The sequence below is a fragment of the Symphalangus syndactylus genome, chromosome 13 (assembly GCF_028878055.3).
Source record: "Symphalangus syndactylus isolate Jambi chromosome 13, NHGRI_mSymSyn1-v2.1_pri, whole genome shotgun sequence".
Classification (NCBI taxonomy): Eukaryota; Metazoa; Chordata; class Mammalia; order Primates; family Hylobatidae; genus Symphalangus; species Symphalangus syndactylus.
The window spans coordinates 112,452,130-112,474,644 of record NC_072435.2 but is presented as its reverse complement, the minus strand read 5'-3'; the positions used below and the strand labels follow the sequence as shown (position 1 = coordinate 112,474,644).

Sequence of the window (22,515 nt, the reverse complement as noted above, 5' to 3'; positions counted from 1 at the left end):
CTTTTTTTTTTTTTTTTTTTTTTTTTGAGACAGAGTTTCACTCTTGTTGCCCAGGCTGGAGTGCAACAGCACGATCTCGGCTCACTGCAACCTCCACCTCCCCGGTTCAAGCGATTTTCCTGCCTCAGCCTTCCAAGTAGCTGGGATTATAGGCATGTGCCACCACACCTGGGTAATTTTGTATTTTTAGTAGAGATGGGGTTTCATCATGTTGCCTAGGCTGGTTCAAACTCCTGACCTCAGGGGATCTGCCCACCTCAGCCTCCCAAAGTGCTTGGATTACAGGCGTGAGCGACCGCACATGGCTTGTTGCTCCTCTCTTAAGCTTCTCCCTCTCTCTCTTTCTGTGCACCAGTTTGACTCAGCCTGCTTTGATGGGGGCACAGAGGTCTGAGACTGGGAATATCATCATACCCAGAAAATGGCATGAGCTGGAAATTCATCCAAGGTTCTGGGAAACTCCACCTCCTCCACCCTCCACCCGGACCTTGACATCCTAGACCATGCACTGAATGCAGCGTATGAGATTTGTGTTGATGCCTTGGAACTGACTCCTCAAATTGCTTTTATGGGTAGCCTCAGAAGGTGGCAAAACCACTCAGTCCTCAAAGTTCATTTTCAAAACAGATGGATGTGATCTGAAAGCCTGACTTGAGTTTCACCCCTGTCCTAGAGGTCCTCTGGCCAACCCTACCCCCAACCATCCAAAAAAGAATCTTCCCTCAATTCTGACAGCTCTGATAGTTTCCACAAACAGCAATCACGTTCTGATTAACATTCACTTATGCAGTGATCTCTAAATACTTTTTTTAAAATGAAGCTAAATGTATTCTGCTTACACGATTATTTTTCTTTCCTAATTAATTCTTTGGTGTTAAAATAACCATTCTTTTATGAAATGATGTCAGTGGTAGATGATCTTTTTTTCTAATTGTGGTAAAACATACATAACATAAAATGTACCATCTTAACCATTTTTACGTGCACAGTTCAATGATGCTAAGTACATTCACATTGTTGCATAATCATCACCACCATCCAACCACAGACCTCTTTTCATCTTGCAAAGCTGAGACTCTGTACCCATTAGCAGTAACTCCACATTCCCTTCTCCCCCCAGTCCCTGGCAACCGCCATTCTTTCTGTCTATAAATTTGACTACTTTAGGTACTTCATGTAAGTGAAACAATACACCTAATGTCCTTATGTATCTGGCTTATTTCAATTCACAAAATGTCCTCAAGTTTCATCCATGTTGCAGCATGTATTGGAATTTCCTTTCTATTTAAGGCTGAATAATATTCCACGTATGTACATACCGCAGGGTGTTTATCCATTCATCTGTCAGTAGACACTGGGTTGCTTCTACCTTTTGGCTATTGTGTGATGATCATTTTTAAAATATGTTTTTAGTTGCAAAAAGCAAGCTGATATCTACATGGTAAACCCCTGGACTTTGTTGTGGGTTGATTTATTGGTTTGTGAAATCTCTAAATCTGGGACTTACACAATTTTGTATCTGATGTAGAGATGTGATTCCCATCACCCTTACACCCTCTACAGATTCTTCCAAGTAGTTGCATTTAGGGCCTCTGCTGAGCCTGTGACTCTATTCTGATATGTGCTCACCACTGCCATCCTCAGGGAAAGCATCCACATCCCCACTGGACTCTGCGACCCAGCCCCCCTGGCCCATGAAAAGCCAATCAGAGGTGCTCTGTCTTTAATTTTAAAGGAGAAACAGAGACTGCCAGTGAACGGCTAAGTCATGCCAAGAATTGAACATCAAATTCCAGGAAGTCCCTGGTCCCTGCCCTTTCTTGGGCCTTGTTGTTTGGTTTTCCTAGGATTGTTTTAGTCCCTGCATGGAGCAACGCCTAAAGGAAGAATTCCCTGTTTGCTTAAGCTAGGAACCCAAAGGGCCCTTAGTTAATATGTTTTCTTAATATAGTCCTGGGCACACACACAGGAAGTGTCAATAGATGCTACCTGTGGCTGGGCATGGTGGCCCATGCCTGTAATCCCAGCACTTTGGGAGGCCGAGGCGGGCAGATCACCTGAGGTCAGGAGTTCGTGACCAGCCTGGCCAACATGGTGAAACCTGTCTCTATTAAAATTATGAAAAATTGGCCGAGCATGGTGGCTCACACCTGTAATCCCGGCACTTTGGGAAGCCGAGGTGGGTGGATCACAAGGTCAAGAGATCGAGACCATCCTGGCCAACTTGGTGAAATCCTGTCTCTACTAAAAATACAAAAATTAGCTGGGTGTGGTGGCATGTGTCTGTAGTCCTAGCTACTTGAGAGGCTGAGGCAGGAGAATTGCTTGAACCCAGGAGGCAGAGGTTGCAGTGAGCCGAGATCGTTCCACTGCACTCCAGCCTGGCGACAGAGCAAGACTCCGTCTCAAGAAAAAAAAAAAAAAAAAATTACAAAAAAATCAGTCAAGTGTAGTGATGTTTGCCTGTAATCCCAGCTACTTGGGAGGCTGAGGCAGAAGGATTGCTTGAACCCAGGAGACGGAGGTTACCGTGAGCTGAGATTGTGCCACTGCACTCCAGCCTGGGTGACAGAGCAAGACTTTGTCTCAAAATAAGTACAGAAATGCTCCTTTCATTTATTGACATTTCTTGTGCATTAAAGTGATATGCTGGTAAATGAAAGAGTTGTAAAATGGCATGTTCTGCACGCTACAACTTTCACAACAAATATGTATAAATATGTAGAGAAAAATGTTAGCAGAGTTGCTGTTAGGTGACAGAATTGGAGGTGTTTTTGGTCCTTTTTAAATGGGTTTTCCAATTTTCACAATTAAAAATAAATTACTTTTGGGCCGGGCGCGGTGGTTCATGCCTGTAATCCCAGCACTTTGGGAGGCCGAGGCGGGTGGATCACGAGGTCAGGAGATTGAGACCATTCTGGCCAATATGCTGAAACTCTGTCTCTACTAAAAATACAAAAATCAGCCGGGCATGTTGGCGCGTGCCTATAATTCCAGCTACTCAGGAGGCTGAGGCAGGAGAATCGCTTGAACCAGGGAGTTGGAGGTTGCAGAGAGCCAAGATCATGCCACAGCACTCCAGCCTGGTGACAGAGCGAGACTCTGTCTCAAAAAATAAAAATAAAATAAAATAAAAATTACTTTTGAAATTAGAAATATAAGTAACTTTAAAAAATGTGACCAGGTGTGGTGGCCCATGCCAGTATTCCCAGCACTTTGGGAGGCTGAGGTGGGAGGATTGCTTGAGCCCAGGAGTTCAAGGCTGCAGTGAGCCATGATGGCACCACTACATTCCAGCTAGGGCAACAGAGCAAGACTGTGTCTCCAAAAAAAAAAAAATAATAATCTGAGATACTCATTTATTTGATAAATATTGATGGGGCAGCAACTATGAGACAGCACTATATAGGCACCAGGGGAAACAAACTCACTAAAAATAAACTGGAGTCTGACAAGCAGCCCTGAAGGAACTCAGGAGGGAAACTGCTGACCATTTGAGATGTTCATGGGAGTGAGATTCTGCCTGCTTCATTTACGCTGGCAGATTTGTGGAGGAAGCGTCTTGTTTCAAAAGAATTTCCAGGTGCATGGCTGCCAGGGTGACAGGGATATTTTAAGGAAGCTGATGATAAGTCGGGGCTAAGTCATCCATTCAATTTCCTGTGCTCTGCCTCCCCAACTTGCCCCACCACATTGCATGGAACTCTGAGTCAATGCCACAGAAGAGGGTGGCCACGTCATGGGACCTGTATTGGGGGTGTAGGAGCAAGGAGTCCTGTTACCTTGTCTCTGCACAGCTCAACCCAGATGGGGTAGACATTTTTATCACTTATCATTATTTAAAAAGCACTGCTATTACTATGTAAAAAGAAAGTGTCCATTACAAAAAATTATAAAATACAGATAATTCTAAAGAAAAAAGTAAAATTGCTCATATACGTATATAATTTATTTTTTATTTTTTTATTTTTAACGATAGGATCTCACTCTGTCACCCAGGCTGGAATGCAGTGCTGCGATTATGGCTCACTGCAGCCTTGACCTCCCAGGCTTATGTGATCCTCCCACCCTAGTCTCCAGGGTAGCTGGGACTATAGGTGCACGCCACCATGCCCAGCTAATTTTTGTAGAGATGGGGTTTCACCATGTTGCCCAGGGTGGTCTCGAACTCCTGGGCTCAAGTGATCTGGCCATCTCGGCCTCCCAAAGTGCTGGGATTACAGCGTGAGCCAACGCACCTGGCCTACCCACATATTTAACGTCTAGAGGACCACTGTTAATATTTTAAGTCAGGAGTCAACAAGCTTTTCCTTTAAAAACAGAGAATAAATATTTTTGGCTTTGTAAGCTATATGGTCTCTGCCATAACTGTTCAACTCTGTCGGAGCACAGATGAACTCATAAACGATACGTAAATGGATGGGTGTAGCTGTGTTTCCGCAAAATGTTACTAATAAAAATGGGTAAATGGCTGTAGTCTGCCAACCTCTGTTTTAGTGAGTATCTTTAAGGACTTTTAAAAAGTATAGGCATAAATGAATGAATTAGCAAATGAATGAAAAAAGAAAAAGCCAGTCACAATGGCTCACACCCGTAATCCTAGCATTTGGGAGGCTGAGGTGGGTGGATCACTTCAGGCAAGGAGGTCAAGACCAGCCTGGGCAACATGGAGAAACCCCATCTCTACTAAAAATAAAAAAATTTAGCTGAGCATGTTAACATGCGCCTGAAGTCCCAGCTACTTGGGAGTCTGAGGTGGGAAGATTGCTTGAGGCTGTGAGTGTGTGATCACACCACTGTACTCCAGTCTGGGTGACAGCAAGACCTTGTCTCAAAAAAAAAAAAAAAAAAAAAATTGAAAAAATTGAAAAACCAAAGAAAAAAGACATACATACATTAAAATAACTTTTAAAAGCTGTTACATTCATCAGATGGGGGAAAAATCAAATACAGTCATACATCGCTTAATGACTGGGACATGTTTTGAGAAACACAGCCTTAGGTGACTTGGTCTTTGTGTTAATACCATAGAGTTGACTTACACAAAACTAGTTAGCATAGCCTACTACACATCTAGGCTATATGATGTAGCCTATTACTCTTAGGCTACAAACCTACATAGCTTGTTACTGTACTGAATACTATAGACAATTATAACACAATGGTATTTGTATATCTAAACAGAAAGGGCACAGTAAAAACACAGTATAAAGAACGAAAAAAGGTACACCCGTATAGGACACTATCACTGGAGCTTGCAGGAGTGGGAGTTGCTCTGGATGAGTCAATGAGAGAGTGGTGAATGAATGTGAAGGCCTAGGACATGACCATACATTGCTGTAGAATTTACAGACACTGTACATGTAGGCTACACTACATTTATTTTATTTTATTTTATTTTGAGATAGAGTCTCATTCTATCACCCAGACTGGATGCAGTGGCGCGATTTTGGCTTACTGTAGCCTCTGCCTCCCGGGTTCAAATGATTCTCCTGCCTCAGCCTCCCAAGTAGCTGGGATTACAGGCTCCTGCCACCACACCTGGCTAACTCTGGTATTTTTTTTTTTTAGTAGAGACGGGGTTTCACCATGTTGGCCAGGCTGGTCTCAAACTCCTGACCTCAAGTGATCCACCCAGCTTGGCCTCCCAAAGTGCTGGGATTACAGGCGTGAGCCACCATGCCTGGCCGTTACATTTATTTTAAAATGTTTATTTCTTCAATCATAAATTGACCTTAGCTTACTGTAACATTTTTACTTTGTACACTTAGTTTTTACTTTTTGACTATTTTATAATAACACTTAGCTTAATACAGATTGTACAGCTGCACAGAAATATTTTCTTTCTTTATATCCTTATTCTATAAGGCTTTTCCTATTTTTAAAATTTTTTGTTAAAACTTAAGACACAAACGTACACCTTAGCCTCACCCTACGTGGGGTCAGAATCATCAATATCACTGTCTTCCACTTCCACATCTTGTCCCACTGGAAGATCTTTAGGGGCAATAACACCCATGGAGCTGTCACCTCCTATGACAGCAATGTCTTCTTCTCAAAGGCACTGCCTAAGGCTGCCTTACAGTTAACTTTGAGATGGAGTCTCACTCTGTCTAGAGTGCAGTGGTGTGATCACGGCTCACTGCAACCTCTGCCTCCCGGGTCCAAGCAATTCTCTGGCTCAGCCTCCCGAGTAGCTGGGATTACAGGCACCTGCCACCACGCCCGGCTAATTTTTGTATTTTTAGCAGAGACGGGGGTTTCACCATCTTGGCCAGGTTGGTCTTGAACTCCTAACCTTCAGATCCGCCCGCCTCGGCCTCCCAAAGTGCTGGGATTACAGGTGTGAGCCACTGCGCCCGGCCAACTTTTATTTTTTATAAGTAGAAAAAGTATACTGTAAAATGACAATGGGTGGGTACTGTGGCTCACGCCTGCAATCTCAGCACTTTGGGAGGTTGAGGCAGGTAGATCACCTGAGATCAGGAGTTTGAGACCAGCCTGGCCAACATGGCAAAACCCTTTCTCTACTAAAAACATAAAAATTAGCCGGGCATGGTGGTGAGCACCTATAATCCCAGCTTTTTGGGAGGCTGAGGCGGGAGAATCACTTGAACCTGGGAGGCAGAGGTTGCAGTGAGCCGAGATCACGCCACTGCACTCCAGCCTGGGCAACAAGGGCAAAACTCGGTTTCAAAAAAAAAAAAAAAAGAGAGAAATAAAAGAAAATGACAATGTAAAGTATAGTAAACATATAAACCAGTAACATAGTCTTTTATTATCATTATCAAGCATTAGGTACTGTACATAATTGCATGCACTCTACTTTTATATGACTGGCAGGACAATAGGTTTAACCTGGCATCACCACAAATACATAAGGCACTGTGCTACAGCATTATGATGGCTGCAATATCACTAGGTAATAGAATTTTCCAGCTCCATTATAACCTTATGAGACCACTGTTGTCTATATGGTCCATCGTTGACGGAAACATCATTACGTGACACATGACCGTAATATAAAAGGCCAAACTGGGCTGGGTGCAGTGGCTCATGCCTGTAATCCCAGCACTTTGGGAGGCCGAGGCTGGCAGATTACCTGAGGTCAGGAGTTTGAGACCAGCCTGGCCAGCATGGTGAAACCCCATCTCTACGAAAAATACAAAAATTAGCTGGGCATGGTGGCAGGTGCCTGTAATCCCAGCTACTCAAGAGGCTGAGACAGGAGAATCACTTGAACCTGGGAGGCATAGGTTGCAGTGAACCAGGATTGCACCACTGAACCCCAGCCTGGGCAACAAAGAGTGAAACTCCATCTCAAAAAAAAAAAGGCCAAACTGTGCAAAGTAAGTTCCTGATCTCCAGTGCCCACCAAAAGGCGCTTATTATTTCTAGTTTCTTGGTTGTCCTTCCAGAAATATTCCAGAACTGCACTATTCATACAGTGTTCACTAACCATTTTGAACACTTGAAATGTGGTTAGTTGGAACTGACATGAGCTGTATATGTCAGATACCAGATTACAAAGACTTAATGTGAAAAAAGAATGTAAAACTGGGGGCGGTGGCTCACGCCTGTAATTCCAGCACTCTGGGAGGCCGAGGCAGGCGGATCACGAGGTCAGGAGTTTGAGACCAGCTTGACCAATATGGTGAAACCCCATCTCTACTAAAAATACAAAAATTCGCTGGGCGTGGTGGTGCATGTCTGTAATCCCAGCTACTTGGGAGGCTGAGGCAGGAGAACTGCTTGAACCTGGGAGGCGGAGATTGCAGTGAGCTGAAATCGTGCCACTGCACTCCAGCCTGGGTGACAGATTGAGACTCTGTCTCAGAAAAAAAAAAAAAAAAAAAAATGTAATTTTTGTACTGATTGCATGTTGAGATGACAATCTTTTGGGGCCAGATGCGGCGGCTCACACCTGTAATCAATTCCAGCACTTTGGGAGGCCAAGGCAGGGGGATTGCCTGAGCTCAGAGGTCCGAGCCCAGCCTGGGCAACATAGGGAAACCCCATCTCTACAAAAAATATAAAAATTAGCCAGGTGTGGTGGCATGCACTTGTAGTACCAGCTACTTGGGAGGCTGAGGTGGGAGGATCACCTGAGCCCTGGGAGGTCGAGGCTGCAGTGAGCCATGATCACACCACTGCCAGCCTGGGTGATGCAGTGAGATCCTGTCTCAAAAAGAAAAGCAAAACAAACAGTCAAAGAAAAACAAATATTTTTGATATACTGGGTTAAATAAAATCAATTATTATAATTGATTCCACCTGTTTCCGTTTAGTTTTCAGTAACTAGAAGATGTTAATTTACCTATGTGGCTTGCCTTGAATTTCTACTATTGAAGGCTGGTCTAGATATACATGAGTAGTAACAGCAGGGTGGAATTTGGAAGTTACAACGTGACATAGAGCTTGTGCCTCATTCTCAAGTGAAAGGGTACGTGCCCCAAGCGCCCCACTCTCCCATAGTGGGGGTTGGATTCCCATGCTCACCTGTTGTACAGCTGCTGGGAGCTGAATGTATAAAGCACATAGAGGGTGTTCCCCGCCAGAAAGGCCAGGATCCACAAGATGACCAGCACTGACCTCTTCTCCTGAAGACAAAGCAAGAGATATGTGATATCAAAGGTGCATGTGGCAGAACCTTCCAGAATGTACCCTGATGACTGGCAGCTTTTCACTTTGTCAACGTTTGTGAAGGAAGTGGTGCTGAAGGTGAAAGGAAGGGGATTGGCACCCTTCCATTCCACTGAGACCCAAGCGGTGGTCACGGAGAAGGTGGCAGAATGGTGGACATCTGCTTGAAATACTATCTAGAAAGGCAGGAGAGCACCATGGTTTGCAGCAGACTCCAGAGCGGGATGGCACACATTCAAATCCCTGGTCAAATCCTGTGTGGGAGCTGTCCAACTCCAGGCAAGTTATTTAAAATCTTTCAGTTTCCCTTCCCTCATCTGTAAAATGGGTATATCTTAGTATCTACCTTATAGAGTTGTAAGAATTAAAGTACATAAAATGCTGTTAAGAACTAAAGCACAGAGAGTCTGAAACCTCAAGGGGGATGTGTTTTAAGTCTCAGTGTCTTCATTTGAAAATGGGGTTGTTGTTAAAGATTAAATCACATTTTTAATTTTAATTTTTTTTCTGTTGCCTAGGCTGGAGTACAGTAGTGTGATCATAGCTCACTGTAACCTTGAACTCCTGGGCTCAAGTGATCCTCCTGCCTCAGCCTCCTAAGTAGCTAGCACCACAGGCAGGTGTCACTATACCTGGCTAATTAAATTTTTTTTTTTTTTTTTGTAGAGACAGTCTTGCTATTTGGCTCAGGCTGGTCTTGAACTCCTGGCCTCAAGTGATCCTCCTGCCTTGGGCTCCCAAAACACTGCAATTACAGGCAAAAGCCAAATTTTTAAATGCAAACATTCAGTCTGGTACAGATTCATATTTCAAGCTTGCTAAGGGGTAGGACTGATTATTAAGAGTTTACAACCCAGCAGAAGATTCTGATCTAGAGGTTGGAAATTCCTGCTTTCACTTTTTCTAGGGAAGACCTCTGGCCCACTGTCCTGGACTGACCATTCCATGGAATGCCACAGTGTAGAATTAAATCCAAGCTTATACACCTAATTCTCAAAGCCCTTCACAATCCAGCCCCATTTCTCCTTCTTCAGCCTCATTCCTATCTAGTCCCCAGGAAGAGAAATTGGAAATCCTCAGTTTGCTGTTTCCCAGCAGTTTCATAGCCTGAGAGGAATCCTAGGAAATGTTTGAAGGAGATGCAAAGAGGGGCATGTTCCTGCCTGTGTACCCTGGGACACATAGGCAGACCCCTCTGCTGTTCATTCTCAACAGCTCGTGTCTTTTCTTGGACTGGAGTGGCTGCATTGCTGGAATAAGATGAGGTCATAACTTTCCCAGTGTAACCTTCCCTGTGGTTTCGGTAAATGCTCAATACACAGTGTCTCCAGATACAGCTCAGTGCCCCACGCACTGTTACGATGCACATTTCCAGAGAGTGGACGAAACAAATGCATCTCCATCCACCCATTATTCCAGGAGCGGTCAAGGTTAATGATGCTAGAAACCACCTCCAACCAACCAACTGCTCTTATCAATGTGATTAATCCAGCCAGCAGCTCTTTTTACTCCAATAAATAATAGATTCCAGTTTAATTCTCTATGAATCCAAACCAAAGGTGGAATAGGAAGAGGGAATTAGCAATGTTCTGGGAAGACAGAATCTGAAGGACAAAGGAGGTAGTTCTCTCCTAATAAGCTGAGACGCCTAAGCTTACTAAGGGCCATGTAAACCTGCTCTTATGGAAGATATGCACATATAGGCAAAGTGTCACCTGTGTCTTCATGAGGATCAAGGACCCCTGGAGGCCCGTCCATGGATACAGAGATCCTCTCAGCTCCTAAAATTTAAGTCAAGGTGCCATTTGGATGTTACTGCATTTGAGACAGACCTAGCCCCCAAAGCTGCTTCCTACTGTTTTGTTTGTTTTTGAGACGGAGTTTCGCTCTTGTTGCCCAGGCTGGAGTGCAATGGCGCAATCTCGGCTCATCGCAACCTCTGCCTCCTGGGTTCAAGTGGTTCTCCTGCCTCAGCCTCCCAAGTGGCTGGGATTACCGGCACCCACCACCATGCCCAGCTAATTTTTGTATTTTTAGTAGAGACGGGGTTTCACCATGTTGGCCAGGCTGGTCTCGAACTCCCGAGCTCAGGTGATCTACCTGTCTCAGCCTCCCAAAGTGCTGGGATTATAGGTGTGAGCCACTGTCCCTGGCCCCTCCTACTGTTTTAACAGCAGCAGAAAGGAGTTTGCATAAAGAAGATGAGACTAAGGGTCAGGAAGGACCTCTGACTCTGTCCCCAACTCCGAACCTCAATGTGCTCATGTGCAACTGGAGACTGGGTTGTCCTCCATGCTGCATGGAGGCCCAAGTGCTTTTGAGAAAGCAGATGATGCTATAGAAGGGTCAGTGAAGCTGGTGATTATTATGGGATCACCTGTGCAGGAGAAAGCACAGACTTAAAAAAAAAAATTATTTCCATAGGTTTTTGGTGAACAGGTGGTATTACATGAATAAGTTCTTTTGTGGTGATTTGTGAGATTTTCATGCACCCATCACCTGGGCAGTATATACTGAACCCAATTTGTAGTCTTTTATCCCTCACCCCCTTCCCACCCTTTCCCCCAGAGTCCCCAAAGTCCACTGTATCATTCTTATGCCTCTGCATCCTCATAGCTTAGCTACCACTTATGAGTGAGACATACAAGGTTTAGTTTTTCATTCCTGAGTTACTTTACTTAGAATAAGAGTCTCCGATCCCATCCAGGTTGCTGTGAATTCCATTAATTCATTCCTTTTTATGGCTGAGTAGAATTCCATCATATACATATACCACAGTTTCTTTACCTACTTGTTGGTTGATGGGCATTTGGGCTGGTTCTACATTTTTGAAATTGTGAACTTTGCTGCTATAAACATGCGCGTGCAAGTATTTTTTTCGTATGACTTCTTTTCCTCTGGGTAGATGCCTAGTAGTAGGATTGCTGGATCAAATGGTAGTTCTACTTTTAGTTCTTTTTCTTTGCTTTTTTTTTTTTTTGAGATGGAGTCTTGCTCTGTCACCCAGGCTGGAGTGCAGTGGCGTGATCTCGGCTCACTGCAAGTTCCAACTCCCAGGTTCACGCCATTCTCCTGCCTCAGCCTCCTGAGTAGCTGGGACTACAGGCGCCTGCCACCACGCCCAGCTAATTCTTTTTGTATTTTTTTTTTTTTTTTTTTAACAGAGATGGGGTTTCACCGTGTTAGCCAGGATGGTCTCGATCTCCTGACCTTGTGATCCACCTGCCTCAGCCTCCCAAAGTGCTGGAATTACAGGTGTGAGCCACTGTGCCTAGCCTAGTTCTACTTTTAGTTCTTTAAGGAATCTCTGCACCGTTTTCCATAGTGGTTGTACTAGTTTACATTCCCACCAGCAGTGTAGAAGTGTTCCTGCGTTCATGCCGACATCTATTATTTTTTGATTTTTTGATAATGGCCATTCTTGCTGGAGTAAGGTGGTACTGCATTGTGGTTTTGATTTGCATTTCCCTGATCATTAGTGATGGTGAGCATTTTTTCATTAGTTTGTTGGCCATTTGTGTATCTTCTTTTGAGAACTGCCTATCCTTAGGCCACTTTTTGATGAGTTTTTTTTTTTTTTTTCTGAAAGCACATACTTTTGAAAACTAGCTCAATTAAATGTTTCCTATATGCCAGGCATCATGCTAAACATCACCTTCTTTTTATTTTTTCTTAAACAGAAAAGGTCTTGCTCTGTTGCCCAGGCTAGAGAGTGCAGTAGTGCAATCATAGCTCACTGCAGCCTCAAACTCCTGGGATCAAGCAATCCTCCTGCTTCAGCCTCCTGAGTAGCTAGGATGACAGGCACATGCCCCCACACCTGGCTAACTTTTTAAAAAAAGTTTTGAAAGCCAGGTGTGGTGGCTCATGCCTGTAATCCCAGCACTTTGGGAGGCTGAGGTGGTCGGATCACCTGAGGTCAAGTGTTCAAGACCGGCCTGGCCAACGTGGTGAAACCCCATCTCTACTAAAAATATAAAAATTAGCCGGGCATGGTGGCATGCACCTGTAATCTCAGCTACTCAGGAGGCTGAGGCAGGAGAATCACTTGGTAATCTTGGTGGTGCACACCTGTAATCTCGATACTTGGGAGGCAGAGGTTGCAGTGAGCCGAGATTGCACCACTGCACTCCAGCCTGGGTGACAGAGTGAGACTTCATCTCGAAAAAAAAAAAAAAAAATTTGTAGAGAAGAAAGGGGTCTTGCTATGTTGCCCAGAGTGGTCTCAAACTCCTGGGTTTAAGGGATCCTCCCGCCTCAGCCTCCTGAGTTGTTGGGTTACAGACATAGACCACCATGCCCAGTACTTGTGCTAAACACCTTGTATGCACTATTTCTTTCTTTCTTTTCTTTTCTTTTTTTTTTTTTTTTTGTTTTTTTTTGAGATGGAGTGAAACAATCTCAAACCATCAAACCATCTCAACCCAGGCTGGTGTGCAGTGACGCGATCTTGGCTCACTTCAACCTCCACCTCCTGGGTCCAAGCAATTCTCCTGCCTCAGCCTCCCAAGTAGCTGGGATTACAGGTGTGAACCACCACGCCCGGCTAATTTTGTATTTTTTTAGTAGAGATGGGGTTTCACCACATTGTTCAGGCTGGTCTTGAACTCCTGACCTCAAGTGATCCACCCACCTTGGCCTCTCAAAGTGCTGGGATTACAGGCATGAGCCACCTCGCCTGGCTCTTTTATTTTTTTCTTTTTTTCTTTTTTTTTTTTTTGAGACAGTCTCACTCTGTCACCTGGGTTGGAGGGCGGTGGTGTTATTTTGGCTCACTGCAACCTCTGCCTCCCAGATTCAAATGATTCTCATGCCTTAGCACCTCCCGAGTAGCTGGGATTACAGGTGAGTAGTTGGGATTACAAGTGAGTAGTTGAGATTACCGGCGTGAGCCACTGCAACCGGCCTGGATGCACTATTTTATTCAATCCTTTCAATGGGTTTGTGAATTGGTGCCAACAGGCTCTTTTCCAGAGGCGGCACCTGAGGCCGAGATCACCAACGTAACCTAATTGAGGGTCTGCAGGTGGGTGGAGGAGCAGGGATTTGAACCTGGAATGAGCACGGGCTCAACTACCCAGGTGCAAATCATGATGCCACCACTTGCACTGGCTGTGTGACCTCAGGTAAGGAACTTAGTGTCTCTGAGCCACTCTTTCCTCAGTGGGAAAATGACAGAAAGAATGATTTTGTTTCCCTCCCAGGTTGCTGGGATGAACCTGCTGAGATGAGCAATGGGCTCAGCACTGTGCTGGGCACACGGTTAGTGCTCAGCAGACACAGAGGACATGCAGGAGGATGGTGGTGAAGCTCTATGTCCACCCAGCGCATAAGAGGGATGGCCATAGGCATGAAGGTGGAATGAAAGTAACCTAATGGGGCCGGGCGTGGTGGCTCACGCCTGTAAACCCAGCACTTTTGGAGGCCAAGGCGTGCGGATTACCTGAGGTCAGAAGTTTGAGACCAGCCTGGCCAACATGGCAAAACCCCATCTCTACTAAAAATACAAAATTAGCTGGGCGTGGTGGTGTGTGTCTGCAGTCCCAGCTACTGGGGAGACTGAAGCAGACGAATTGCTTGAACCTGGGAGGCAGAGGTTGCAGTGCGCCAAGATCATGCCACTGCACTCCAGCCTGGGCAACAGAGCAGGATTCCGTTTCAAAAAGAAAAAAACAAAAAACGAAAGTGAGCTAATGAGCTGAATGTCTGCTGCATAAAGGGACTGGGCCAGGTGTACGTGGAGGAGATGCTGCTGTTGGAGGGGAGAAGGAAGGAACATTCAGGGATCTACTCAGGGGTGGTAGGCAGAAGAATTGCCGCCCTGGGAGGCTCAGGTTGGAGAATCGCTTGAGCCCGGGAGTTGGAGGTTGCAATGAGCTACGGTCATGACATTGCACTCCAGCCTGGATGACAGAGCAAGACTCTGTCTCTAAAAATTATAAAATAAGAGGTTTTGGTGAGATCATGGCGGATGGGAGGCAGGACTGGATTGCAGCTCCACAGAGAGCAGCAGGCGGCAGCTCGCATTGTGAATTTTAGCACCAGCTTGACTGCAAGGACAAACCAGAAATCCCGAGAGGACCCACAGACTCTCTGAAGGAAGCAGACTGCTCCTGCAGGACCCAGGAGAGCCCCCCAAAACTGTGAATGCCCCAACTGCGGAAGTGGGAAAGGGAGACCCTCCTCTCCCGAACACTCACCCTCACAGGGGAAGCTGAAGGTCTGTTTGCGGGAGAAGTTTCCAACTTTATCCGGCGCTGAGTCAATTTGGAAAGCCGAGCAAAATACAGGGGTAGAGGAAGCAGCAGCAAGGCCCTGGGAGCTCACTGGGTCCCGGAGCGGCCCATTCCTGTCTGGCACCACGGGGATCCAATGGGTAGGAGCAGGGGCTACAACTCCACAGGGAGAAGCAAATCTCTAGCTGAACTCTGTAACAATTTGAACAGGGTAAGAAGCCTCCTGGCCAGAACTCAGGGGAGGGTGCAAATCCAGCGTGCAGACTCCACAGCGGGGGCAAGAACTAAACCCTCTTCCTTGGCAGCTGGGAGGCGGATAGCCTGGGGCAGGTTTTAAAGGCCCTATCGCTCTCCACCTGGAAACGGTCTGGGGGCTGTTGCGGTGGGCACGGTGGGAGTGAGACTGGCCCTTTGGTTTGCATGAGAGCTGGGTGAGGCCTGTGACTGCCAGCTTTCCCCTACTTCCCTGACAACCTGCATGACTTAGCAGAAGCAGCCATAATCCTCCTTGGTACACAACACCAGTGACCTGGGAATGTCACCTACTTAACCCACAGCAAGACCCGCCCAAGGACAGTGAGAGGTCAGACACGCCTAGCTTCACCCCACCCGATGGTCCTTCCCTCCTACCCACCCTGGTAGCAGAAGACAAAGGCCATATAAACTTGAGAGTTCTAGAGCTCCGCGGGTTCCTCTCTACACTACCACAGCTGATGCTCTCTGAAAAGCGCCACCTCCTGGCAGGAGGCCAACCAGCACAAAAATAGCGCATTAAACCACCAAAGCTAAGAACCCTCACAGAGTCCATTGTACCCTCCGCCACCTCCACGGCAACAGGCACTGGTGTCCACAGCTGAGAGATCCATAGACAGTTCAAATCACAGGACTCTGTGCAGACAACCTCCGGTACCAGCCTGGAGCCAGGTAGACTCGCTGGGTGGCTAGACCCAGAAGACAGACAACAATCACTGCAGTTTGGCTCACAGGAAACCACATCCATAATGTAATGCCCAACCTTGTTTTTACTAACCCTGTTTTTAGGCTTGTTCCCACCTGAATTGACTTTCCCTTAGCTAAGAGAGCCAGACAGACTCCATTTTGGCTCTTTCATTGGCAGCCCCTTCCTCAAGGACTTAACTTGTGCAAGCTGACTCCCAGCACATCCAAGAATGCAATTAACTGATAAGATACTGTGGCAAGCTATATCCGCAATTCCCAGGAATTCGTCTGATTGATAACGCCCAAAGCCCCGAGTCTATCACCTTGTAATAGTCTTAAAGCCCCTGCACCTGGAACTGTTTACTTTCCTGTAACCATTTATCCTTTTAACTTTTTGCCTACTTTATTTCTGTAAAATTGTTTTAACTAGACCTCCCTCCCCTTTCTAAACCAAAAGAAAATCTAGCCCCTTCTTCAGGGCCGAGAGAATTTTGAGCGTTAGCCGTCTCTCGGTCGCCGGCTAATAAAGGACTCTTAATTCGTGTCCAAGTGTGGCGTTTTCTCTAACTCGCTCAGGTACAACAATAGGAAAAGGGGGAGAATACTACAACAAGGGAACACCCTATGGGACAAAAGAATTTGAACAACAGCCTTCAGCCCTAGACCTTCCGTCTGACAGAGCCTACCCAAATGAGAAGGAACCAGAAAACTGACCCTGGTAATATGACAAAACAAGGCTCTTCAACACTCCCCAAAAATCACACTAGTTCACCAGCAATGGATCTAAACCAAGAAGAAATCCCTGATTCACCTGAAAACGAATTCAGAAAGTTAGTTATTAAGCTAATCAGGGAGGGACCAGAGAAAGGCAAAGCCCAGTGCAACAACATCCAAAATATGATACAAGAAGTGAAGGGAGAAATATTCAAGGAAATAGATAGCTTAAAGAAAAAACAATTAAAAATTCAGGAAACTTTGGACACACTTTTAGAAATGCGAAATGCTCTGGAAAGTCTCGGCAATAGAATTGAACAAGCAGAAGAAAGAAATTCAGAGCTCGAAGACAAGGTCTTTGAATTAATCCAATCCAACAAAGACAAAGAAAAAAGAATAAGAAAATACGAAAAAAGCCTCCAAGAAGTCTGGGATTATGTTAAATGACCAAACCTAAGAATAATCAGTGTTCCTGAAGAAGAGAATTCTGAAAGCTTGGAAAACATATTTGGGGGAATAATCTAGGAAAACTTCCCCGGCCTTGCTAGAGACCTAGACATCCAAATACAAGAAGCACAAAGAACACCCGGGAAATTCATCGCAAAAAGGTCTTTGCCTAGGCACATTGTCGTCAGGTTATCCAAAGTTAAAACGAAGGAAAGAATCTTAAGAGCTGTGAGACAGAAGCACCAGCTAACCTATAAAGGAAAACCTATCAGATTAACAGCAGATTTCTCAGTAGAAACCCTACAAGCTAGAAGGGATTGGGGCCCTATCTTCAGCCTCCTTAAACAAAACAATGATTAGCAAGAATTTTGTATCCAGTGAAACTAATAATCATATATGTAGGAAAGATACAGTATTTTTCAGACAAACAAATGCTAAGAGAATTCACCATTACCAAGAATTCGCCATTACCAAGTCACCACTACAAGAACTGCTAAAAGGAGCTCTAAATCTTGAAACAAATCCTGGAAACACATCAAAACAGAACCTCTTTAAAGCATAAATCACACAGGACCATAAAACAAAAATACAAGTTAAAAAGCAAAAACAAAAAATGAAAAAAACCAAAGTACACAGGCAACAAACAGCATGATGAATGCAATGGTACCTCACATTTCAATACTAACATTGAATGTAAGTGGCCTAAATGCTCCACTTAAAAGACACAGAACTGCAGAATAGATAAGAACTCACCAATCAACCATCTGCTGCCTTCAGGCGACTCACCTAACACAGAAGGACTCACATAAACTTAAACGGGTGGAAAAAGGCATTTCCAAATGGACACCAAAAGCAAGTAGGGGTAGCTATTCTTATATCAGACAAAACAAACTTTAAAGCAACAGTGGTTAAAAGAGACAAAGAGGGACATTATATAATGGTAAAAGGCCTTGTCCAACAGGAAAATATCACAATTCTAAATATATATGCACCTAACACTGGAGCTCCCACATTTATAAAACAATTACTAACAGACCTAAGAAATGAGATAGCAACACAGTAATAGTGGGGGACTTCAGTACTCCACTGTCAGCACTAGACAGGTCATCAAGACAGAAAGTCAACAAAGAAACAATGGATTTAAACTATACCTTGGAACAAATGGATTTAACAGATATATACAGAACATTTCATCTGACAACCGCAGAATACACATTCTATTCAACAGCACATGGAACTTTCTCCAAGATAGACTATATGATAGGCCACAAAACGAGCCTCAATACATTTAAGAAAAGTGAAATTATATCAAGTACTCTCTCAGACCACGGCAGAATAAAACTGGAAATCAACTCCCAAAGGAACCTTCAAAACCATGCAAACACATGGAAATTAAATAACCTGCTCCTGAATGAGCATTGGGTCAAAAACAAAATCAAGATGGAAATTAAAAAATTCTTCAAACTGAATGACAATAATGACACAACCTATCAAAACCTCTGGGATATAGCAAAGGTGGTGCTAAGAGGAAAGTTCATAGCCCTTAATGCCTACATCAAAAAGACTGAAAGAGCACAAACTGACACTCTAAGATCACACCTTAAGGAACTAGAGAAACAAGAAGAAACCAAATCCAAACCCAGCAGAAGAAAGGAAATAACCAAGATCAGAGCAGAACTAAATGAAATTGAAACAAAAAAAATTTCAAAAGATAAATGAAACAAGAAGCTGATTCTTTGAAAAGATAAATAAAACTGATAGACCATTGGCAAGATTAACCAAGAAAAGAAGAGAGAAAATCCAACGACCTCACTAAGAAACGAAACAGGAGATATTTCAAGTGACACCACTGAAATATAAAAGGTCAACCAAGGCTACTGTGAACACCTTTATGCACACAAACTAGAAAACCTAGAAGAGATGGATAAATTCCTGGAAAAATACAACCCTTCTAGCTTAAATCAGGAAGAATTAGATACCCTAAACAGACCAATAACAAGCAGAGAGATTGAAATGGTAATTTAAAAATTACCAACAAAAAAAAGTTCAGGACCAGATAGATTCACAGCAGAATTCTACCAGACATTCAAAGAATTGGTACCAATCTTTTTAACATTATTCCACAAGATAGAGAAAGAAGGAACCCTCCCTAATTCATTCTATGAAGCCAGCATCACCCTAATACCAAAACCAGGAAAGGACATAACCAAAAAAGAAAACTACAGATGGATATCCTTGATGAACATAGATGCTAAAATCCTTAACAAAATACTTGCTAACCGAATCCAACAAATTACCAAAAAGATAATCCACGATGATCAAGTGGGTTTCATACCAGGGATGCAAGGATGGTTTAACATGCGCAAGTCAATAAATGTGATACACCACATAAACAGAATTAAAAACAAAAATCACATGATCATTTCAATAGATGCAGAAAAAGCATTTGACAAAATCCAGCATCCCTTTATTATTAAAACTCTCAGCAAAATGGCATACAAGGGACATACCTTAGTGTAATAAAAGCCATCTATGATAAACACACAGCCAACATAAAACAAACTTTCCAGATACAAGATTAATGTACACAAATCAGTAGCTCATTTATACACCAACAGCGACCAAGTGGAGAATCAAATCAAGAACTCAACCCCTTTCACAATAGCTGCAAAAAAAACAAAAAACAAAAACAAACTTAGGAATATACCTAACCAAGGAGTCGAAAAACCTCTACAAGGACAACTACAAAACATTGCTGAAAGAAATCATAGATGACACAAACAAATGGAAACACATCCCATGCTCATGAATGGGTAGAATCAATACTGTGAAAAGGACCATACTGCCAAAAGCAATCTACAAATTCAATGCAATCCTCATCAAAATACCACCATCATTCTTCACAGAATTAGAAAAAAAGAATTCTAAAATTCATATGGAACCAAAAACGAGCCCACATAACTGAAGCAAGACTAAGCAAAAAGAAAAATCTGGAGGCATCACGCTACCTGATTTCAACCTATACTATAAGGCCATAGTCACCAAAACAGCGTGGTACTGGTACAAAAATAGGGACATATCTTTTCCTTTCAGCCGGAACCGCCATCTTCCAGTAATTCGCCAAAATGACAAACACAAAGGGAAAGAGGAGAGGCACCCGATATATGTTCTCTAGGCCTTTTAGAAAACATAGAGTTGTTCCTTTGGCCATGTATATGTGAATGTATAAGAAAGGTGATATTGTAGACATCAAGGGAATGGGTACTGTTCAAAAAGGAGTGCCCCACAAGTGTTACCACGGCAAGACTGGAAGAGTCTACAATGTTACCCAGCATGCTATTGGCATTGTTGTAAACAAACAAGTTAAGGGCAAGATTCTTGCCAAGAGAATTAATGTGCATATTTAGCACCTTAAGCGCTCTAAGAGCCAAGATAGCTTCCTGAAACGCGTGAAGGAAAATGATCAGAAAAAGAAAGAAGCCAAAGAGAAAGATACCTGGGTTCAACTAAAGCGCCAGCCTGCTCCACCCAGAGAAGCACACTTTGTGAGAACCAATGGGAAGGAGCCTGAGCTGCTTATGAATTCCCTATGAATTCATAGCATAATAGGTGTTAAAAAAAAAATAAAAGACCTCTGGGCTATTAAAAAAAAAAAGGGACATAGACCAATGGAACAGAATAGAGAACCCAGAAATAAACCAAAATACTTACAGCTAACTGAACATAACAAAAACATAAAGTGGGGAAAGGACACCCTTTTCAACAAATGGTGCTGGGATAATTGGCTAGCCACATGTAGGAGAATGAAACTGGATTCTCATCTCTCACCTTATACAAAAATCAACTCAAGATGGATTAAGGATTTAAACCTAGGACCTGAAACTATAAAAATTTTAGAAGACAACACTGGAAAAACCCTTCTAGACATTGGCTTAGGCAAGGATTTCATGACCAAGAACCCAAAAGGAAATGCAATAAAAACAAAGATAAATAGTTGGGACCTAATTAAACTAAAGAGCTTTTGCACGGCAAAAGGAACAGTCAGCAGAGTAAACAGACAACCCACAGAGTGGGAGAAAATCTTCACAATCTGTACATCTGACAAAGGACTAATATCCAGAATCTACAACGAACTCAAACAAATCAGTAAGAAAAAAACAAACAATTCCATCGAAAAGTGGGCTAAGGACATGAATAGACAATTTTCAAAAGAAGATATACAAATGGCCAACAAATATGAAAAAATGCTTAACATTGCTAATGATCAGGGAAATGCAAATCAAAACCACAATGTGATACCACCTCACTCCTGCAAGAATGGCCATAATCAAAAAATCAAAAAACAATAGATGCTAGCGTGAATGCGGTGGACAGGGAACACTTCTACACTGCTGGTGGGAATGTAAACTAGTACAACTGCTATGGAAAACCATGTGGAGATTCTTTAAAGAACTAAAAGTAGAACTACCATTTGATCCAGCAATCCCACTACTGGGTATCTACCCAGAGGAAAAGAAGTCATTATTCAAAAAAGATACTTGCACACGCAAGTTTATAGCAGTGCAATTCACAATTGCAAAATTGTGGAACCAACCCAAATGCCCACCAATAAAGGGGTGTATAAAGAAATTGTGGTATACATATATGGTGGAATTGTGGTATATATATATATATGGTGGAATACTACACAGCCATAAAAAGGAATGAATTAACAGCATTTGCAGTGACCTGGATGAGATTGGAAACTATTATTCTAAGTGATGTAACTCAGGAATGGAAAACCAAACATTGTATGTTCTCGCTGATATGTGAGAGCTAAGTTATGAGGACGCAAAGGCATAAGAATGATACAATGAACTTTGGAGACTTGGGAGGAAGACTGCATCTGGCTTGTGGCTATTTGTTGCAGCAGCCACAGGAGACTAGGTCGGAAAGTGACCCACCTTCAGAGAGACCTGTTCTCGGAGCGTAGAGTTGGCATAGGCGAAGGTGCTGGCCATCCCGATGCACACAGCGATGCCTGTGGGACAGAGAAGGGCCTGATGTCACCCACTTAGACTCATCAGGCCTAGCCCAGGTGCTGAGCAACATGGGGGAAAAGACACATCCCTGGTCCCCTCAGAGTTGACAGAAGAGAGAGAAAAATAAAAAAAATCCCACTTCTGGGGGATTTGGGCTGCCATCTAAATCTCTGGGAATTCCAAGCCGTTCTAACTTAGGGACAGGATTTAGGTCCCTGTGGGGATACTTTATAGCACCGGATCAGGGGATGGGCTGTGCAGTCTGGTAAGGGCTGGGTTCAATTCCCAGCTCTGCCACTTCCTCTCTGTTTGAGCTTGGGCAAGTCACTGCACCTCTCTAAGCCCCAGTTTCCTCATCTGTAAAATGGACAGAACAATAACATTACTTACATCTCACAGAGGGATAAAGCTTCTAGATCATAATCCCTAGCAGTTAGTAAATGATGCCTCTTATTATTTCCACTTTTAAAAAGAATCTGATTGATAGAATCAGATAGAATTTGTGATAAAAGCAT

At 43.7% G+C, this 22,515-nt stretch overlaps 1 protein-coding gene across 11 annotated transcripts in view; it reads right to left on the bottom strand.

The window, feature by feature from the left end:
- RNFT2 (ring finger protein, transmembrane 2) overlaps positions 1-22,515 on the bottom strand; it is a 137,480-nt gene that overhangs the window by 100,316 nt on the left and 14,649 nt on the right. For all 11 annotated transcript variants that reach the window (XR_010114956.1, XR_010114957.1, XM_063614565.1 and 8 more), the window contains 2 exons: positions 21,923-21,999; positions 8,500-8,600 (listed from right to left, as the gene is read on the bottom strand). Coding sequence is in view for 9 of the 11 variants with exons in the window: in XM_063614565.1 (XP_063470635.1) it covers positions 8,500-8,600; positions 21,923-21,999 (178 nt within the window). In the remaining 2 variants the exon portion in view is untranslated. The remainder of the gene's footprint in view (positions 1-8,499; positions 8,601-21,922; positions 22,000-22,515) is intronic.